At 50.1% G+C, this 21,765-nt stretch overlaps 1 protein-coding gene across 1 annotated transcript; it reads left to right on the forward strand.

Moving 5' to 3' along the window:
- Positions 1-538: 538 nt before the first annotated feature.
- On the forward strand, positions 539-17,491 carry LOC311220593 (olfactory receptor 14I1-like; the record flags this gene model as incomplete). The annotated part of the gene is made up of 4 exons (XM_084304156.1): positions 539-832; positions 10,808-10,963; positions 16,710-16,802; positions 17,291-17,491. 4 exons carry the CDS (start codon positions 539-541, stop codon positions 17,489-17,491), a joined length of 744 nt encoding a protein of 247 aa, XP_084160282.1.
- Between the last annotated feature and the right edge of the window lie 4,274 nt (positions 17,492-21,765).

Raw genomic sequence — 21,765 nt, forward strand, 5'->3', positions numbered from 1 at the left:
CTGAGCCACAGGCAATCCTTCTGCCTCTCAGGGCTCACTCGCTTCTCCCTGAGAGCAGCAGAAATGCTGAGGGTTTAGACATGGAAGTACAGTCCCCTGGTGAGATAGGGGTAACATTTAAAAAATAAAATAAAATAAAATAAAATAAACACTATTCACACAAACTGCCTGTTTCCATCCCCATTCCCTAGCACTTGGAGTGCAGAAGTAAATGAGCATGTCTGTGTTAGGGATGGCTTCATCTGACAAATGTGAACAACAGGACTGACACCTTCCCCCAAAGTTTCCATCAACCCACTGCTGCAGAGCAGGGCTGACTCCTTTGGACTCAGAGGGCAGAAGACCTGCTCCTCATGGCACACAAGAGCAGCAAAAACCAGAGCTCTAGACACAGAGGTGAAGGAAAGACACACAGAAAATTAAAAGGGGGTGTTCATAGCTAGTGGAGGCTTTTTGAGAAATGAATTTACTTGAAGTCTATTCTAAAATTGTCACGTTTTTTTCCTCCCTGCACAGGTACTTTGCCCATAGGTGGCAAATGTCAAACAGCAGCTCCATCACCGAATTCCTCCTGCTGGCATTCGCAGACACGCGGGAGCTGCAGCTCCTGCACTTCTGCCTCTTCCTGGGCATCTACCTGGCTGCCCTCCTGGGCAACGGCCTCATCCTCACCGCCGTAGCCTGTGACCACCGCCTCCACACCCCCATGTACTTCTTCCTCCTCAACCTCGCCCTCCTCGACCTGGGCTGCATCTCCACCACTGTTCCCAAAGCCATGGCCAACTCCCTGAGGGACACCAGGGCCATTGCCTACGCAGGATGTACTGCCCAGGTCTTTCTGTTTGTCTCTTTTATGTCAGCAGAGTATTCTGTCCTCACCATCATGGCCTACGACCGCTACGTGGCCATTTGCCAGCCCCTGCACTATGAGACCCTCCTGAGCAGCAGAGCCTGTGCCACCATGGCAGCAGCTGCCTGGGGCAGTGGGGTTCTCACTGCCGTCCTGCTCACTGCCAGTACATTTTCATTAGCGCTCTGCCATGGCAATGCTGTGAACCAGTTCTTCTGTGAAGTTCCCCAGATCCTCAAGCTCTCCTGCTCTGAATCAGACTACCTCCGGGAAGTTGGGCTCATCACATTTAGCTTCTGTTTAGGTATTGGATGTTTTGTATTCATTGTGCTGTCCTATGCTCAGATCTTCAGGGCTGTGCTGAGGATCCCCTCTCAGCAGGGACGGCACAAAGCCTTTTCCACATGCTTCCCTCACTGGGCCGTGGTCTCTCTGACTGTCGGCACTGCCATATTTTCCTACCTGAAGCCTTCCTCCATTTCCTGCCCAGCTCTGGATCTGGTGGTGGCAGTTCTTTACTCAGTGGTGCCCCCAACACTGAACCCCCTCATTTACAGCATGAGGAACCAGGAGCTCAAGGATGCACTGAAAAAGTTGGTTCAGTCTTCCAGTAGCTATTAGCTGCCAATATCTTTTCATAACCCATTTCCAATTTATCCATGACTATGCCTCTATGTCTTTCTCCCTCCACTGCCACTGCTGAACCATCTCAGCTCACCAAACCCAGAGCTGCTGGGGTCAGGCACAGACCTGCAGAGGAGGGACTGGTGGAGCTGATGCACCTCTCTTCTTCCCCAGTGTGTTTTGGATTTCTGCTCACCCTGTGCCGGTGGGACAGGGGGGGACACCAGCCAGTCAGCAGCTGTGCACAGGTGGGCACAGCTGGAGATTGTGCCTCTGCTGCTCACTTGGCAAAAACACCCGCAACCAGAACAGGGTATGCAACGCAGCCTTCCACTGCAGGGCGCCCAGTCCTTGGAAATGTTGAGCCCAAACTCAGAGAACTAAGGTGTAAACATGATGTAGGGAGGGTGGATCTTCAGAATACAGGACTGCAGGCACCTATGGGCCTTGTAAACACTGAATTGCGGACTCAAGCCTCCCTTAGTGGTGAATGGCGGAAAGAACCCAGGGCTCATCCCCACCAACCACTTCTCCACCAACCCATCCCTCGCACAGGTGGAATATTTCTCCTTCAGTGTGGCACCTTCAGCAGTTTGCCTCCTTCTCCTCAGGGAGATGAGCCACAGGCCAGGGTGTGTGTGAAGGAGCAGCAAACATGAGCAGAAAAAGCTATTTTTCTGTTTTTCTGCTATTTGCCAGCCTGAACAGTCCAGCCCCTGTGGGTTGGGTCTGTTCTCTGCAGAGAAGGACTGTCACCAAGCCCCAGATCTGTGGTTGATCCTGCAGCTCTGAGGAAAATACCAAAGGCATCATGAAGCTGTAAACATCAGGACCTGTGATGGTTAGATGACCCACAGTGTGTAAAGATCATGTCAGTGAGTTTGCAGGTGTCGTGGTTCCGCTCGAGTGGGCAGCCGAGCTCCACCACAGCCGCTCTCTCACTCCCCCTCCTCAAAGAGGAATGGGGAGAAAATATGTGAAAAGGGCTCAAGGATTGAGATAAGGACGAGAAAATCACGCAATAATTATTGTAACGGGCAAAACAGACTCGGCATAAGGAGATAGTAAGATTTATTGCCTACAACTAACAAGCAAGAGAAGTGAGAAAACAAAGGAAAAAAAAAAACAAAAGCACCTTCCCCCCATCCACCCTCTTCCACCTCCTCCCCCCGAGCGGCGCAGGGGAACGGGGAATGGGGGTTATGGTCAGTCTACAGCACTTCTTCTCTGCCGCTCCTTCTCGGTCACTCTCATCCCCTGTGCTGTGGGGTCCCACCCACGGGATGCAGTCCTTGATGAACTGATCCGGCGTGGGCTTCCCACAGGCAGCAGCTCTTTCAGAACTGCTCCAGATATGGGTCTGTACCACGGGGTCCATCCCTCAGGAGAAAACTGCTCCAACCTGGCTCCCCTACGGGCAGCAGCTCCTGCCAGATCACCTGCTCCTGCGTGGGCTCCTCTCCACGGGCTACAGGTCCGGCCCAGAATCTGCTCCGGCAGGGGTCTTCCACAGGCGGCAGCCTCCATCGGTGCAGGGCCACCTGCTCCACCGTGGTCTCCTCCACGGGCTGCAGCGTGGAACCCTGCTCCACCGTGGTACTCCATGGGCTGCAGGGGGACATCCTGCTTCACCATGGTCCTCACCACAGGCCGCAGGGGACTTCTGCTCCGGCGCCTGGAGCACCTCTCCCCCTCCTTCTACACTGACCTTGGCGCAAGGCTGTTCCTCGCTCCTCTCACTCTCCCGGCTGCTGTGTGGCGCAGCGTTTTTTCCCTGTCTTAAATATGCTCTCACAGAGGCGCAAAACAACATCGCTTATTGGCTCGGATCTGGAAAACAATGGGGCCCTTCCCAAACATGGGGCAGCTTCTAGATCTTTCTCACAGAAACCACCCCTATGGCTCCCTGCTACCAAAACCTTGCCACGTAAACCCACTACATTCCACCCCTCGCCTCTGTTAAAAGCATATTTAAGACTACTCACAACATACTCTTACTTTACAATTATCACAACAACCTTCACAATATTCACTTACATCAAAAAAAAAAAAAAAGAATTCACCACACCAAAATAAACATAACATCATCACAGCACCGACAAGGTGGACATTTTACACACACACCACCCCTCGTCCCTTCACCACACTAACATCTCACAGTTACTGCTTTCTTAAATTCTTCACAACTTGTACATTCCTAACAATCATCCTGCACATATTTTTGCCCGTTACTTCTACTAACTATCATCCTTATCTCAAATTCCTTGAGCCCCACGTTGGGCGCCAAAAAAGACTGTCGTGGTTCCGCTCGAGTGGGCAGCCGAGCTCCACCACAGCCGCTCTCTCACTCCCCCTCCTCAAAGAGGAATGGGGAGAAAATATGTGAAAAGGGCTCAAGGATTGAGATAAGGACGAGAAAATCACGCAATAATTATTGTAACGGGCAAAACAGACTCGGCATAAGGAGATAGTAAGATTTATTGCCTACAACTAACAAGCAAGAGAAGTGAGAAAACAAAGGAAAAAAAAAAACAAAAGCACCTTCCCCCCATCCACCCTCTTCCACCTCCTCCCCCCGAGCGGCGCAGGGGAACGGGGAATGGGGGTTATGGTCAGTCTACAGCACTTCTTCTCTGCCGCTCCTTCTCGGTCACTCTCATCCCCTGTGCTGTGGGGTCCCACCCACGGGATGCAGTCCTTGATGAACTGATCCGGCGTGGGCTTCCCACAGGCAGCAGCTCTTTCAGAACTGCTCCAGATATGGGTCTGTACCACGGGGTCCATCCCTCAGGAGAAAACTGCTCCAACCTGGCTCCCCTACGGGCAGCAGCTCCTGCCAGATCACCTGCTCCTGCATGGGCTCCTCTCCACGGGCTACAGGTCCGGCCCAGAATCTGCTCCGGCAGGGGTCTTCCACAGGCGGCAGCCTCCATCGGTGCAGGGCCACCTGCTCCACCGTGGTCTCCTCCACGGGCTGCAGCGTGGAACCCTGCTCCACCGTGGTACTCCATGGGCTGCAGGGGGACATCCTGCTTCACCATGGTCCTCACCACAGGCCGCAGGGGACTTCTGCTCCGGCGCCTGGAGCACCTCTCCCCCTCCTTCTACACTGACCTTGGCGCAAGGCTGTTCCTCGCTCCTCTCACTCTCCCGGCTGCTGTGTGGCGCAGCGTTTTTTCCCTGTCTTAAATATGCTCTCACAGAGGCGCAAAACAACATCGCTTATTGGCTCGGATCTGGAAAACAATGGGGCCCTTCCCAAACATGGGGCAGCTTCTAGATCTTTCTCACAGAAACCACCCCTATGGCTCCCTGCTACCAAAACCTTGCCACGTAAACCCACTACAGCAGGATACTGTAATACGCAAGGACATGGAAATTTTGTTGCTCTGGTTCTGTGAATTTCCTAATAACAAATTACTACAAACTGCTAGCAGTAAAGCAACTATTACATATTACAAGTTACTACAACATTACCACCAGTAAAGTCAGTCTCTACTTATGATCATTTATCTATATGTGAAATGGTATGGATTCTTTAAGGCGTTACCAGTAAAACACTCATGAAACTACCACTCCCCAAATATCCTTCCTCTGCATGCTCACGCCACACAACAAAACCCAGGGACCCACAGCAAGACTTTGTGAACAATCGAGAAGTACCCCTGAGGGTCCTCGGTGCTGGGGGTCAGCCAGACTGTGCCCGCCATGCAGGGAACGCAGGGGAAGGGAGCTGGGGAGCAGCACAGCAGGAGCAGACAGGAGGGCTGTGAGCGCGCCACTGACCCTGCACAGCGCTCAGCCGAGAACCCCCCTGTTCAAAGTGGCTGTGCCACAGCCACACACAGGCCCGGGCCCTTCCTGATCCTGATCCTCCCCACAGCCAGCCCTCCTCACAGGCAGGTCCTGACACTGCCCGGATGGCCGATTTGGGCCAGGGTGCCCCATGCCAACGCTCCCACGGCTCAGCTCTCCTCTAGGGGCACACGGAGATGTACCCAGCTCTTTGCAGTCAGGGCTGGGATTGCCACATGCTGGCATGAGGGACTGCAACCAGAGGGGAGACCCGAGGCGCTGCCAGCACCATTTGCAAAACCTCACTTGAGGGTGGCCCTCTCCTCCCGTGGGGCTCCTTTGTGGAGCAGCATGACAGTAGGCTGTGGGAGAGAGTGCTGAGAGCTCGGCTCACGGTCCGGAGTCCCCTCTGGGGGTGTTGAAGCTCTGTCTTCTCGGGGACACCCAAGCCTCACCTTGTGTCCTTTCCATGTACAGGCCTCAGCTTCGTCCTCCCTCAGATTTGTCTAGGGCCAGAAGCCGAAGGAGAGAAGGCTCATAGTTAAGGATTAATGGGTGCACAGTTAATGGTTGGACCTAATGATCTCAGAGGTCTTCTCCAACCTAAGTGATTCCATGATTCTATCATGCTCTGAAAGCTTTTGCTTCAAAGTGAACATGTGCAAGGGCGGTCTTCTCGGAGATGCCCATTTTGGTACCGTTTCAGCTCCTTCCAGCTGTTTGCTGTGAATCGGCCGTAGCTCAGAATGTAAAAATGAAACAGGAAATTGCAAAGTTGAAATGAGGTGAAAAATGAAAGGAAGGACCCTTCTACAGTTTCTGCTGCAGCAACTAAATCTCTGTACTCAAGCCTGGCACCGAGGCTGCACCACCAGTCCCAGCCCTGAATGTTGATCCTCTGGTGATGCCAACCACCCCACCTCACACCCTGTGTGCTGCAGGGTTGCTGCAGAGGGTCTGGGAGCTGGGCAGGAGCCCGAAGAAGACACAAACGTCCATGGTGATGCTCAGAGGATCTGTGAATATGAGTGTGCGAATCTAGAGAGTGTGTGTTCTCCATTCCCAAGGGCAGGGCAGCCATTCCACTGATGGGCTCTCAGTGTCCAGATCAGCTTTGCCATTTTATTTATTTATTTATTTATTTATTTATTTGTCTTCTGGGCAGGGAGGAGGGCCTGCAGCCTTGGAAGACCAACAGCGTTGGGTTTTGAACGTCAGCTGAAGTCCCAGTTCCCTTAGCCCAGCTAGTATAGTGGTAAGCAAATGAGCAGCAAGGACTCAAAGGGTTCCATGGAGTAATATGACAATGGCAAAGAAAGCCAGGACAGGGAGAGACAATCAAGCATTGGGAATTTCTGTTATTTCTTAGGTTGCGGAGCAATGAATTCGTGACCCCATCCCCACAGCCTTAATGGCAGAAGTTGTGATGGCTTGTAAAGGAGACCAGGGTTTGCTCCAGGGATGGTGTTCGGACTGCAGGGGATGACAGGGAGGTGCCTCAGTCCCAATACCCCAGCATTTCTGGGAGCTGCTCCTTCCCACTCCCTGGAGCCGCCCCTGCTGGGAGCTGTGTCTCTGTGCCCACGTTTGCTCCCTGTCTGTGCTCCCAGACCCCATCCCACCCTCTGTGTGCTCAGCTGTGCCCTGCAGACACCCTTAGGAGCAGGGCACAGCGCAGGAACACTGCTGTTTATGCAGGGATTATGCAGCAGGTGAGAGCAACCCTGCTAAACCTGGAAAGTTGTTATAGGTTCTCTAAGGCTTGGGTGTCTTCTTGGGATACTTCCAGATTTTTTTCACCTCTCCGTGGAAGAGGTCTAGAGTTTCAGTACCTTGTTTGGAATTGAGAGTTCCCATCTCAAAATTCTTCCCTCACCAGCCAGCAGTAGAAAACAAAAAGCGCTCTCTCCTTGCCTTTCAGGTACATGGTGCCTCAATCTTCTTCAAAAATGCACTCATAAATGTTCTGAGCGTGGTGATGTGGAGCTGTGAGTAGTCTGTGCCGTGCAGCACCCTCTGGACAGCAGAAGGACCCTGCGGTGACCCTACACTGGCTGTACTCTTCAGGCTGGGAAGCTGACCTAGCCAGGTGGGTACCACTACTGCTCACAGAGCCCACCAGGGCTCTCTGGAGGTGAAAAGTGCTTGGAGGGACTTTGGAGCCTTACCGAAGGCATTAGATATTCCAGACATGCCTCTCGATCCAGGCAGCGATACACCAATGAGAGTGATGTGAATCCCTCTCCAGCCTCCCATCCCTCTGCTGGGTCCCCACTTGCCTGTGGATACCTGGATCAAGTGATTTTCCTAGAAGTGAGCACACCTGGAGTGGTCTCTCACTTCGTGGAGAGCCATTCACTGCCCACCTGAGGCACATGTCCCCTGCAGATTCCCTCTCTTCCCATAGTGTCCTCCTGATGGACAGGTGTCTTCCATGCCATTTGGGGAAACCCTGGATATGTCCCCCAGTGGCACTCACCATCTCCACTGCCACTAGTCAACATCACATCAATCCTAAATCCAAAGCTGTGTCTAGCAGGTCATGACGAGACAATGAGTTTTGTGCTCCCAAATAGAAGGATAAAAAGGCTCTTTTGGGGTCTTACTAGTTTTGGCACCACCTTTGGAAGAAGAACCCAGATCAATGCACACAAGGGAGCCCATTTTACTACAGAGATGGGACAAAAAGTCAGGTCTGAGCCCATGTTAGACAGACTTTTCCATGGCTTCCAGGTGCAAAGGAGCAGGTCCATTCCTCAGATGTAGTGAGACAAATCCAATCATTTATGTGGGAAAATGATAAGGAGAAATAAAACAGTAATACAGTGAATAAACGAAGCTCTGGCACAGTGTGGCATTTGCAGGGAACAATTGCTGGGACAGATGGGCAGCTTTAGCTCTTACAAAAATGTCTATGGCATCACTTGCCTAATGGCATCCCTGATCTCTTGGTTCCTTATGCTGTAGACGAGAGGGTTCAGTGCTGGAGGCACCACCAAGTACAAAAATGACGCCACCAGATCCTGGGATGGGCAGGAGGTGGAGGGGGGGCTTTGGGTTTGCAAACACAATGCTACTGATAAAGAGGGAGACAACAACCGGGTGAGGGAGGCACGTGGAAAAGGCTTTGTGCCGTCCCTGCTGCGAGGGGATCCTCAGCACGGCCCTGAAGATCTGCACATAGGACAGCGCAATGAAAAGAAAACATGCCAAAGCAAAAGAGGCACTAACCACAACAAGCCTGACTTCTCTGAGGGCATGTGTCAGGAGAGAGGCACCTCTGCTGTGCTGGAGCTGGGGCTGCTCCTGCCCTGGAAGCCCCAGCTGTGAGAGCAGAGGCTTTTCTGGCTGGGAGAGGAGAGCAGGGGGCTTGCTCAGAGCAAGGCGGCTGCACTGCAGGAGGTGGGTGACAGGCAGCAGCTACAATCCCCCCTTCCCAGCAGTTCTGACACTAGTTCCTTCCCACTGCCCACCCATGCTGCTGCCTGGCGCTGTCCCTGCCAGGATCTGTTTCCCTGCCACCATCTCAGCTCCCTGTCCAAGCTCCCAGACCCCATCCTACGTGCTGCATGTTCAGCTCTGCCCTGCAGGTACCTCCCCGGGACAGGGCACTGCACAGGGCCGGCGTCATGCTTGCAGGCACTAAACAGCAGGTCAGACGAGCCCTGATGAAACTGGGAAGGTGATGCTGGTGTTATTTCCAGGTTGGTGAGGGGTGAAGGCTTCTCCCAATATTCTTTGTTGTCTTCAGGATGGTGGTGTAGGAGCCTCAGCCCCTTTTCTAAACCTCTCAGCTCTATTTCGGTTCCCATCAAGACAAACAAGTGAAAACTGAAAGTGTAGCTACAAGGGAAGCACAGAGTCAAGCAGGAAAGGCTGCCTCGATCATACTTATGAAAAGTCCTCTTGAAAACATGCTGAGGGTGAGCTGAAGCTCCGAGTAGATCCATAATCTCTGGGAAGTGCAAATTTAGGGCATCTGTCTGTACACTGCATCCCTATTGCCCTGCAGCAGGAGACTTCCCATGTGAGTGGGTGTCAAGGTTCCTCCCACAATGAGCTCTAAATTGCATTCCAAGTTCAGAAAGCTTTTAATCTCTGGCTGTCTTCTCTTCCATTGCCCCCTGCAGGCAGTGTCCCTAGCCCTGCTGCAATGTGCAGAGGAGCTGCTCCTGGACAGAGCTGTCTCTCTGCGGAGCTGCCAGCTTGCTGGGAACTGCCTCTGTCCCAGGAGCCTGGCTGAGATCAGCTGCCCAGTCCAAGGCATCATTTTCTTTCCCCTCCCTGCTCCCCCCGCACTTGCTTGAGGTGTCCCTGGAGCTTTTCTTGTCCCATTGTGAGACAGTGACCAGCAGCCATGTCCTTTACCCAGGATGAGAGAAGGGAGTCCGCCGAGTCAGTATTGCAGGTTTGTAGGCTTATAGACTCTGCTACTTCCCATATTGACCACAAACCCACTGGAGGTTGGAGTTGTCTTGCCTCGGTTCAGGTGTGCACAAAACAGGCACCTGTGTGTCAACTGCGTGTCTTAGCTCCCATTGGAATTATTGGAAATGGAGGCCACGAACTCATGATAAACTTTGAGGTGGCAGAGGTGGTCCAAGATATAAGCAGGTAACTGCAAGCTGAGGTGGACCGATGTGGAGAGGCAGGGCACTGTGTGAGGGTGTCATCCGGGAGCCTTGTGGGGAAGGTCTTCTGCCAAATGAAATGACAGCAAGTGCCCAAGTTGAGGATAATTGATCAAGTTCCTGCTCAGGCTGTTCGCAGAAGCCCCTTGCAGTATTCAGCTGACTCAGTGGGGTACTAGGGAGCTCAGAGAATTACGGAATAGTTTGGGTTGGAAAGGACCCTAAAGATCATATAATTTCTTTGAAATGATATCCCCCCTGCCATGGGAAGGGACACCTTTCACTAGACCAGTTTGCTCAAAGCCCCATCCAGCCTGGCCTTGAACACTTCTAGGGATGGGGCATCCACAAGTTCCCTGGGCAACCTCTTCCAGTACCTCACCACCCTCAGAACAAAGAACTTTTTTCTAATGTCTAATCTAAATCTACCGTCTTTTTTCAGTTTAAAACCATCACCCCTTGTCCTATCACTACACGCGTTGATGAAAAGTCCCTCCTCAGCTTTCCTGTAGGCCCCCTTTAGGTATTGGAAGGCTGCAATGAGGTCTCCCCGGAACATTCATTTCTCCAGGCTGAAGAACCCCAGCTCCCACAGCCTGTCTTCATAGAATAGGTGCTCCAGCCCCTTGGTCATCGTTGTGTCCCTCCTCTGGACTCGTCCTAATACGTCATGTCCTTACACTGGGGGCCCTGGAGCTGCATTCACTACTCGAGGTGTGGCCTCCCCAGAGCCAAGTACAGAGGAACTTCCTGCCAAGGCAATGCTGTGGATCAATTCTTCTGTGAAATCCCCCAGATCCTCAAGCTCTCCTGCTCAGACTCCTACCTCAGGGAAGCTGGGCTTCTTGTGATTAGTGTCTTTGTTGACTTTGTATGTTTTATTTTCATTGTGCTGTCCTACTTGCAGATCTTCAGGGCTGTGCTGAGGATCCCCTCTCAGCAGGGGCAGCACAAAGCCTTTTCCACGTGCCTCCCTCACCTGGCCGTGGTCTCCCTGTTTGTCAGCACTGGCATGTTTTCCTACCTGAAGCCCCCCTCCGTCTCCTCCCCATCCCTGGACCTGGTGATGGCAGTTCTGTACTCGTTGGTGCCTCCAGCACTGAACCCCCCTCATCTACAGCATGAGGAACCAGGAGATCAAGGACGCCCTGAAGAAAATGTGGCAACGTACAGTATTTCAGCATTTATAAAGTACTCTGCTGCTCATATGATTCCCAGAATTTCACACGAAAACCCAGGACTATCTTTGTCCATAGTTTTTTTTTTTCTTTTCTTCCCATTTTTTCTTTGTTTTGTCTTTGTTTGCTTTCTTTCCATAGCAACCAGCACAGATGACCCCCAACACCTTTAAAAGTAGATTCCCAGCAGACCTTACTAACTAGTTCTCTGAGCAGCCTGAAACCTGCTTTCCCAGTATCTAAGGTCAACGTTTTGGTGGCAGTTTTTCTTCTATCACCAAAGATTTTAAAGTTGACTGTTTCTCTCTTACTGTGGCCAAGACAGACACTAATCACCACTTTACCAAAGAGACCATCTCTATTTAAAAGCAGCAAATACAGGAGGGCACCTTTCCTAGTCGTCTCCCTTAATATCTGTACCAAGAAGTTATCAGTGTGAATTAGGAATTTCCTGGACCAGTTTGCATCAGCTGTAATCTGGCAAGTTGAAGTCACCCATAAGGAAAAGGCAGCTGATCTACAGATATCCCCTGATTTCCGATAGAATGATGATATATATATATGCTGATATCATCCTGTTGGCTGAGTGGCTTATAGTAGACTCCCACAGCAACACATGCTTTACTTGCTTTTCCCTTAGTCCTTACCCGGAGGCTCTCAACCATATCATCACCAACTGCAAGCTCTGTACAGTCCAGCCCCTCCATTTCATACAGCGCCACCCCACCAGCTGCCTGCCCTGCTTATTCCTCTTGGAGAGGCTATAACCATCTACTGCAGCACACCAGTGTCCTGGTTTCAGCTGGGATAGAGTTAGTTTGTTTCAGAGTAGCTGGTATGGTGCCATAGTTTGGATTTAGGATAAGAATAATGCAAATAACCCAATGACGTTTTCTTTGCTGCAGAGCAGAGCTTTTACTAAGTCAATGACTTAGCTTCTCTGGGAGGAGTTGTCTGGAGGGGGGTTGCCATTGCTCAGGGATGGACTGGGCATTGGTCAGTAGCTGGTAAGCAATCCAGTTGTGATGTACATTCTGTTATCATTACTATTATTATCCTTTTTTTTTTTTTTTTTTTTTTTTCCCTGTCCTATTAAATGGTCTTTATTTCAACCTATGAGTTTTACCTTTTTTTTTTTTTCCCTGATGCTTTCCCCCCATTCCCATGAGGGGGATTGAATGGTGCTGAGCTGTTGTGGATTAACCTGCCAGGCAACCAGTCACAGCACTCTTCCCACCAAGTTTTGCTTATGGCAAATGTATTGCAACGCAAAGACTGAGCCAAGGTTTCTAGCTCCTCTTGCTTCTCTGTCATGCTGTGTACATCGGTGCAGAAACATTTCAAATGTAATTTATTGTACCCAGCGCCTTGTGGAGCAGATTGAAGGACCTCACTAGCACACAGTCCCTCAAATTTTGGTGTGCCATCCCATAGCTTACGACTGGAAAGCCTGATTTTATCCCTTTCCCCCTTCAAATCTAGTCTAAATCTATCTGAAATCTAGTTGAAAGGACAGCCCACAGTGAAGCAACATAGATTTACCTCTACCTAAGGCACATGACTCCATTTCCTCAGATAAATACCTCTGCAGGTTGCTTTGAATATAACAAGTTGGGAGAAGGTTCAGTTGTCCTCCATGTGTGCCTCTGCTTTCATTTCACTTGCCAAAGGGATTTCCCACCAGGCCCCAGCTGCCGCCCTGACTCCCAGAAATGCTGCGTTAGAGCTTGCAGATACCTGCAGATATTTTGGATCACCTCTAGCACTGAGTTTGTGTTTGACCAGCTCACTTCTACCCTACAATATCTATTACTTACCTTGGGAGGTTAGACGAGAGTATTTTGTGCACACTTGAGGGGAGGCCAGATAAATGCCTGAGACGTGTATGGAAGTAGCTGAACCCCCTTCCAGCCCCAGGACTACACAGCCAGGATGAGATACCTCAACTGGCTCAGCTGAATCCCTTTCTTGAGCAGGAGTAAAGAGATCTTTCTGTCACTGCCCAGGTCTGTCATGGTACAAGGGAAGGTGATTCGCCTACCTAACTCTGTCTCTGATGGAGAAATGACACTACTGGAAAGAGTTGCCTGTCCACAGCTGAAGGAGGGAACAAAAGTGATTACTTCAGTCTAGTTCCAAGTAGGTTCCTTGGGAGCCCCAGGGACAGCTCAAGGCTGGGGTGGTGAGACAGGAAAGTCTGGTCCTCTGCTCCTGAGCTGGACTGGGCTCCTGGGATGCTTCGCCCAGCAGCAGCACCTCTGCACCGCACAGCAGGGCTGGGGGCACTGCCTGCATGAGATGAGTGGGCAAGAAGGAGAGAGGTGTTAAAGGCTGAGGGGAGTGCAAGATGAAGTCAGTCCCAGACATGAGGACAGGCTGGGTGAAGGACTCATCAAGAGCAGCCCTGCGGAGAAGGACTTGAGGGTTCTGGTGGATGAAAAGCTCAGCATGAGCCAGCAGTGAGTGCCTGAAGCCCAGAAGGCCAACTGCATCCTGAGTAGCATCAAGAGAGGAGTGACCAGCAGGTGAAGGGAGGAGATTGTCTCCCTCTGCTCTGTTCTGTGAGACCCCACCTGGAGTCCAGGTCAGGATCCCCCAGCACAAGAAGGATGTGGACCTGTTAGAACGGGTCCAGAGGAGTTCCACAAAGATGCTCAGAGGGCTGGAGCACCTCTCCTATGGAGAAAAGCTGAGAGAGCTGGGCATGTTCAGCCTGGAGAAGAGAATTCTCCAGGGTGACCTCATTGCAGCTTTTCAGTACTTAAAGGGTATTTGGATGGAGAGTGACTCTGTGTTCAATCAGATAATGACAGGGGGTGGTTTTAAACTAAAAGAGGGGAGATTTAGATTAGACATGAGGAGGAAATACTTTACTTGGAGGGTGGTGAGGCACAGGAACAAGCTACCCAGAGAAGTTGTGGATGCTCCATCCCTGGAGGTGTTCAAGGCCAGGCTGGACAAGGCTCTGGGCATGCTCACCTAGTGGGCGGCATCCCTGCCTATGGCAGGGGGATGGAACTAGATGGTCTTTAAGGTCGACAGGGGTGGTTCCGGCAGGATATCAGGAAGAGGTTCTTCACCGAGAAGGGTGGTGCATACAGGACAGGCTCCCCAGGGACATGGTCACAGCACCAAACCTGTCAGAGTTTAAGAAGCATTTGCACTGTACTTTTAGTTATACGGTCTGAATTTCTGGGTAGACCTGTGTGGAGCCAGGAGTTGGACTCCATGGTCCTTGTGGGACCCTTCCAACTTGGGATATTCAGTGATTCTACTTAGAGTGCATCTTGTTCCTACTCTTATCAGTTCCAGTCATTTCTGCTGTTGGACTTCCTATAACATGCAACTCCGATCATGGGTTACAACCATTTTAAAAGTACATCCATCACAGTCTCCATCCCTGGTCCCTTCAGACCAGGCTACAGAGTTTAACATTGCATTGAACTCCTCCCCTCACCCCTGCTCCATCCAGTGTCTTTTGGCCACAGCCTCTTAGAGGTGTACCTCCTCCGGCATGGCCTTATCCAGAAACCACACTCCCTTCAGAAGTCTACCTGCTGCGTTGAGGACTTACCCATGGCCACAGACGCTTTGAGGTCTTCTGCCATGGCCTTATGCAAGGGCACAGACACTGCAAGGTGTACCCACTATGGCACGGACTTCTCCATGGCCACAGAGGCCTCGAGGCATACTTTGCTCTGGAGTAGACTTGTCCATGGACACAGATGCTTTGGGTTGTATGCGCTGCCATGTGGAATCACCCACAGGTCACAGTTCCTCTGACTCACAGTCACACTGGAGTTCCAGCCTGTCCAGTAGAGGCAGCACAGGAACAGCAGCCGTGCCCTGGCCATCCACCAGTCCGGGCACATGGCCATGGCTGTTATCAGAATGCTCCCAGGCACAGCAAAGAAAGATGATAAGGAGTAGAGCAAACAGCAGATTCAGAAGCAGCCACTAACAAGCACTGGACTCTCATATACATACAGAAAGGCAAGGAAGCCCTGTTGCAAACACAGGAGACTTCCAATTAGGAGCCAAACTGCTCTGATATCTATAAATCTGGTCTCCACACTCAAATCTGTCATTGTCTCAAACCCTTTGTGCCCCAAAGAACTGTTTTGGTTTAGCACCAGAAGGCAGCTGAGCATGGCACAGCCACTCACCCACTCATCCCAGGTGGGATGGGGAGAAAATCAGAAAGGTAAAAGTGGTAGAACTCATGGGTTAAGACATAGACAGTTCATTAGGTAAAGCAAAATCCATGTGTGCAAGCAAGGCAAAACAAGGAATTCATTCACTACTTCCCATTGCCAGGCAGATGATCAGCCACTTCCAGGAAAGCAGGGCTCATCCCACTGAAGAGTTTCTTGGAAGACAAATGCCATCATTCCCAGTATCCCCCCTTCCTCCTTTACCCCACCTTTTATTGCTGAGCATGATGTTGCATGGTATGGACTGAATTTGGTCAGTCCTGCTCAGCTCCAGGCTCTGTCTCCTCCCAGCTTCTAATGCACCCTCAGCCTCCTTGGCGGTAGGGCAGCAGGAGAAGCAGAAAAGTCCTTGGCTCTGTGTGAGCACTGCTCCAACACATCAGTGTGTTATCACTGCTGTTTTCATCAAACATCTAAAATGTAATGTCATATGAGCCTCTATAAAGGTAATTTGCCAATAATCATGCCAAAACCATGACAGCTGCCTATGCTACCCAGAAAATAACAAACAAGGCAAGATTCACTTGTCCTAAATGTGGGCATCATCTACTATTTCAGGTGGCCAAAGGAAGCCTCTTTCATACTTAATAATGATCCCTTAGCTCTTAATTACCTGCACATGCCTTGAACCAATACTGGCTCCACAAATGTCAGCAGGTGTTTGCATCAGACCAACTGGCCCTACTCTCCATCACCATCAATTAGCATGGGACATGAGACAAGGAGCTCAAGTGCAAGTAATTATTTTGTGCTTGCCTGAATTGGGGCAAGAGGAACCCCACTTTGAGGGTTTGTGTGGTGCATGAGAGGGGGCTGTCTCCTTCCACCTCCAGAATGGCAAGCCCAGATTAGAATGCTTTTTTTGACTCAGTTGAATCTCTTTCCTCAGCAGCAGTAAAGGGGATCCCTCCTAGGAAAGATCATTCTTAAACATAATTCTTTGATATAAGCAATGACACTGCATGAAAGAAATGTCTCTCCCCAGCTGAGATAAGTGGTTATGTCGGTGTCTTTCACAATGGTTTCGCCTGGAGCCCCAGAGACATCTCCATGGAACAATAGTGGCAGAAAAAGAGATGTTTTGGGCTGGGTCTCTGCTGCTGACCCCCAGTCAGACTTCAGTGAGCATGCCTTTCTCCAGACAAACTGATGGGTCTCCTCTTTCAGCCAGGAGAGCCCCCTTAAGGCCATAGGGTCCAGGACAGGAGAGGAGGGTCTCCTGAGTGTCCGTCTGTCCCTCCCCAGCAGGAGCATCGTAACAGCTCTCCTTGTCTCTCCACCCAGCTCTGCAGGTGCTGTTCTTCTCAGGTAGGATGGAAATGGGGGACTCAACCCATACAATCCTGCCATACAGATGTGTCCATGGGAACAGGGTGCCCAAGCCCCCTTCTGACTCGTGACCCCATCCCTGGACCTGGTGATGGCAGTTCTGTACTCGGTGGTGCCTCCAGCACTGAACCCCCTCATCTACAGCATGAGGAACCAGGAGATCAAGGATGCTCTCAGGGAGGTATTGGGATATGTGTTATCCCATCATCAATAACGTAGCCATCAGACTTGTAGGTTTCCCACTGTACCACAAAGAAGCAAAGCCGGTTTTGTTTTGTTTGTTTGATTGTTTGTTTTTTGTTTGATTGATTGATGTATTCTCGTAATTATGATAATACTGTATGTGAAAAATACTGTAATTTATTCAACTTCTTCTTTCATATCTCCCTGGCTTTGTCTCCCTCCAAGAGCTCAGGTACTGATGTTGTTAGCATCCCTCTCTGTATAAACAAAATACAGAAGCCTGCAGTAAAGTACTTTTCATCAATTCCCATCTCTTCCTTCCTTTTCTGGAGCTTGCGGGGATACAGCCATGAATAGGAGAACGTGGTTTTTTCAGCTCTGGTCTCCTTTCTCTTCCATGTAGCCCTTGCGTTTGTGTCAGCCTTAAGGTCCCGTGTGCCTTGTGACAGTCCTGTTGTCTGTTCCGTGGCATTCCTGGGGCTGTAGACAGGAGGCATCAAGGTGAACCAGTGTGTCACAGCTGGCCTCTTTGCTAGCAGCACCGTACCGAAAGGGGCTCTTCAGGGCCAGGAGGCTGGAGGCCTCTTCCGAAGCTGCGGTCAGCAGGAGCTGCTCCCTGAAGAGGCCTCCTGCTTCTTCTGGGGCTCTCTGTGGATGGAGGGGGACAGGTTCAGAGCCCCTGGGTGATCTGTGTAGTGGGTTTACGTCGCAAGGTTTTGGTAGCAGGGGGCCATAGGGGTGGCTTCTGTGACAAGAATGCAGAAACTGCCCCATGTTACATTAGGGCCCCACTGCTGGGCAGAGCCGAGCCAATAAGCGATGTTGTCTGTGCATCCATGAGAGCACAAAAAAATAAAAAAAAAAAATAAAAAAATAAACCAGCAGCTCAGCACTCACCTGCCCTTTCTGCTCTTAGTAATAAGAGAAATTTCTTTCCTCTGCACTTCCACATGGCCTTTGCTTTTTTTTTTTCCTTCCCTTTATTTAAATGATGTAATTAGTAACAATTTTCCCTTAATAACTATTTTTCCTCTAATTAAATTATCCTTATCTCAGCCCGTGAGTTGTTTCTTTCCTTTTCTTCTTCCCTTCCTCTCCCGAGGATGGGAAGAGAGAGAACAGTTGTGGTGGAGGTCAGCTGCCCAGCAAGGTAAGACCAGTGCAGCTGGGCAGAGGGCAGGGAGCTTTTTGGGGCTTTTCTGGGGTTTTAATTCTTTTTCTCTGCATTCTGCTCCTCTATTAGATGATGCCATTTTTCTCTTTCTTTTGTACCTGAAGCTAAATGCATGCACTATCCTGGTGGTAAAGGACAGCTGAGCATGGTTTCTCTGTCTCCACATTTAAAGGACTCTTCAGCTGGAAAGCAGAAGGTTGCATGGAAGCTTGTCTTGCTTTCCTCCATCAATGCAGAGAGGTCGATACCTCAGTGTGGCTGGCTTTGTGCAAAGACTGAGAGGCGTCATGGACATTCCTGGGCAGGGAAGGTTAATCTAACCTTATTATTAACCTTATTTTTAACCTGATAAACCTAATAATAACAGAAACATTTAGAAAATGTCAATGAAAAGGAAAACCAAACCAAACCACAAAGACTAAGATCTAAACCAAAGACCTTTTATTCATTAAAATTTCAGGTTTTACTTTTTTTTTTTTTTTTTTTTTTTTTTTTTTTTTTTTTAAGTTGTGCATTTGCTTTCTTTCACTTTAATATCCTGGATCTTCAAGGGTGGGTATGGGACCTGGGGTGGATTTCTAGTCCACTTTTTTTCTTTTGAATATGAAAGTGATGTTCAGAATTGGGGTAAGATGTGGGTCACAGGGACACAGGGACAAGCAACACACAATCCTCGCACCTCTTCCTTCCCCCCTCTCTCCCTTTTGGGATGGGGAGAGAATGAAAAATAAAATTAAAAAAAAGAGTAGTGAAAGCTTGTGGGTTGAGATAAATACAGTTTATTAGGACAGAAAAGAAAGGAAAATAAGAATAATAATGATAATAGCTGAAACCAGGACACACATATATATAAATGCATGTATATATGAGCACATTTTCATTACCTGAAACACGTGAGTTCTGCTTATGGAACGGCAATATGTTCTTACCATGCCGGAATGGAAATCACCAAGAAGTGCACTTATTGTACAGGAAATATTGATTTTTCCTTCTCTTTGCACTACCAATATTGTCTGTTATGCTGTGTGTCCAGTCACCCTCATCATTCTGGTGTTCCCACCTCTCCTGGGTATCATAGAATGGCTGGGCTTGGAAGGGACCTTAAAGATCATGTAGTTCAAAATATTAAATGATTAAATAAAATGATTAAGCGGTTATGTCTGAAGGTGTCTTTTCAGCAGACTCCTTGGACGTGTGTTCTTTCCATCGCTCTCCAGAATCTCCCTCTCTTTGCTTTTTGTTCATTCAGACACCTCCCAGCTATCTGATAAAAGCTTAGGGAGATAAAAACTATCGCCATCCTTTAGAAGTCTAATGAACTCTGTAGTGAACGCCTTAATTGTGTTTATCTCTATCCTTGCTTATCTCTCTGTGTAAAACGTTTCTTGTACAGCTGTCCCTTGTGCCAGGTGAACCTCGTTAGATGCAGTTTGCACCTGGCATGCAGTTGAGGAGAATGTTTTAAAGTTTATTGAATTGTACAGCGCTTAACTTTTGTTTGTTTGCAATGGAGAGAATCCCTTCTGTGCCTGTGTGCAGGCAGTTCTCTGGGGAAAAGAGACAGCAATTGGTGCAAAGGAGCTGTCACATGCAGCTGCAGGCCTGAGTGGAGAAGTCTGATGGGAGGAGAAGTGCTGCAAGTCCCAGGCGGCTCCTGAGAGAAATGGAGCGCTTGGGGAGGTGAGGAGCAAGGATGCCCACAGAGTGTCTGGCCTCAAGGGACTACTTTTCCAAGCTGACCACAACTCCTTAGGAGATCCTGTGCATCAATATCAGTTAGAAATGTCAGTAAACTGAATAAATAAATAAATTAGTTAAAGGAAATGCCCTTATTCTCAATTGTTCATTGAAATCTGCCTCTTTAACTACCCTTCTGAAATCTCTCCAGTTAGATGTACAAGCCCTGCATCCTTGAAGAAAATGATGGGAAGAAACAAGGCACATGAGGGCTCTCTGTATTGTAACAAGCCCCAGGGTGTATTTGGTGCTGAGTCCATGGACCTCTGATGCTGAGAGGAGATAGCACAGGCTGAACAAGAAGGTAAAGCCAGAAGAAACAGTAAAGTTTCTTGGAGTGCTAATGGGTCTCACTGAGGGCCATTAGCAACACAACCTCCCCATGGACTTGTTAGAGCAGAAATTGGAGGCAGTGATGCCAGTCAGGCAAAGGCAACATGTAGGTGGCTCTGATGCTGAGTAAAGCCCTTATCCAACCAGATGCCAAGGCCTGATGCCCGGGCTCTGGGAAGGGAGCTCCTGTCCCACACATGACTCAGGACTCTTCAAGAGACAGTGGGATGTGGGGTGTGTGATGCGGAGTGAAGGACAACAGTACAACACCACCGGGGGGTACAAGAAGGCCCCAAGGTTCCAGGGCCAAGGGGACAACGTGCCTTCTCATAGGCCTCAGTGACAGACAACAGCTACAGCCAAGGGGACAAAGACCTTGGCTCTGTCAGGGCCTTCCAGCCTTGCCAGTGCCCTTGGCCGTTGTCTGTCCTACCCTGCCCCATGCCGGTGCCATTTTCCTTGCAGTCTGTAGACACCCAACCTACTTCATCACCACAGTATCTCCCTACCTCTACTGGCATCTGCTTGTCCTCACTGGCTATTTCTTGCAACACAAAGCCATGGGCTGATCCAGACTCCCTCTGAGTGACCACAGCAGTACCCTTGGAGTGATATTTCTTTCTCCTCATGACCAGGACCTCCCAAATGGCAGTTTATGGTTGGTTTCCTTTCTCATGCCCCTATCGAAAATGTGCCATCATTTCTGAAAGCAACTTTCAAGCTGTCTGGAGCTACTACTACACTGTGCCAAGCCTGTGCTTCGCCAGGCCTAGGAAGCCCAGGCCTCTTGGCCTCCACACATGATGCCTACCCCTGTCTTGGTAGACCTCCTCTGAACCCTCTTCAGACTTTATGCATTCCCAGCTGCAAGGTCAACATCGTGGCCATGAGGGCAGAAGACCCTGCTGAGAGGGAGAGGAGAGGCAAGGGGGTCTTGTTCAGTGGAAGGCATCCATGCTGGAGAGGACACAGTGGTGCTCCAGTCCCCAAGGCACAATGCTGCTCTTAGGAGTTTCCTCTCCTTCTAACCACCTCTCTGCTGTATGGAGCTGTCCCTGGGAGATGTTTCTCTGCCCCCCATCTCTTTGGTGCCAGTGTTCACAGACTCTTCCCCCCCCCCCTCCCCACATGCTGCACTCAGCTCTGCCCTATGGGCACCTCTTGGTTGTCTGGCACTGTCCGAGGGCATCTCTGTGGTTGCAGCTTATCAGGGGGAGGCCAGACCTAATCTGACAAGGATGGAAAGAGGAAGCTGGAGTTGTCTGCAGTCTGTCTCTTGTGCAAATAATTTCTCGTTTCTCTTTTTTTTTTCCCTTCAGCAATTAGGAAATTGAAAGCACAGCTTCTGAAAAGCTCCCTCCAGAGAATGTAGTCCCTGCCTTCTTCATCCTCTTGAAAGATCCCCTCAGGACAAGGGTGAGCTGGAACTGCAAGCAGCCCTCAGCTCTGCAGCACCCTGTTCATAGGAGGATGGACCTGCCCTGCTGGGGAAGGACTTGGCTCCTGACTCCAGTGAGCAGACCAAGGACTGTGCGGGTGCTACACCCAGGGAAAGTCTCATCCCTTTGTGACAGCCAAGGACAAGAGGATTCGCGTCAGCGGCATACATCTGAAGCTGCCCAGAAGCATGCTCATGACCTTAGCTTCTCTGCAGTTTCTCAAAATTGCTCTCTGATAGCTCAGGGGTTCTATGGGAGAGCTGTGCCCTTCTGAGCAG

The sequence above is a fragment of the Netta rufina genome, assembly GCF_964035555.1.
Source record: "Netta rufina genome assembly, chromosome: 35".
Lineage (NCBI taxonomy): Eukaryota > Metazoa > Chordata > Aves > Anseriformes > Anatidae > Netta > Netta rufina.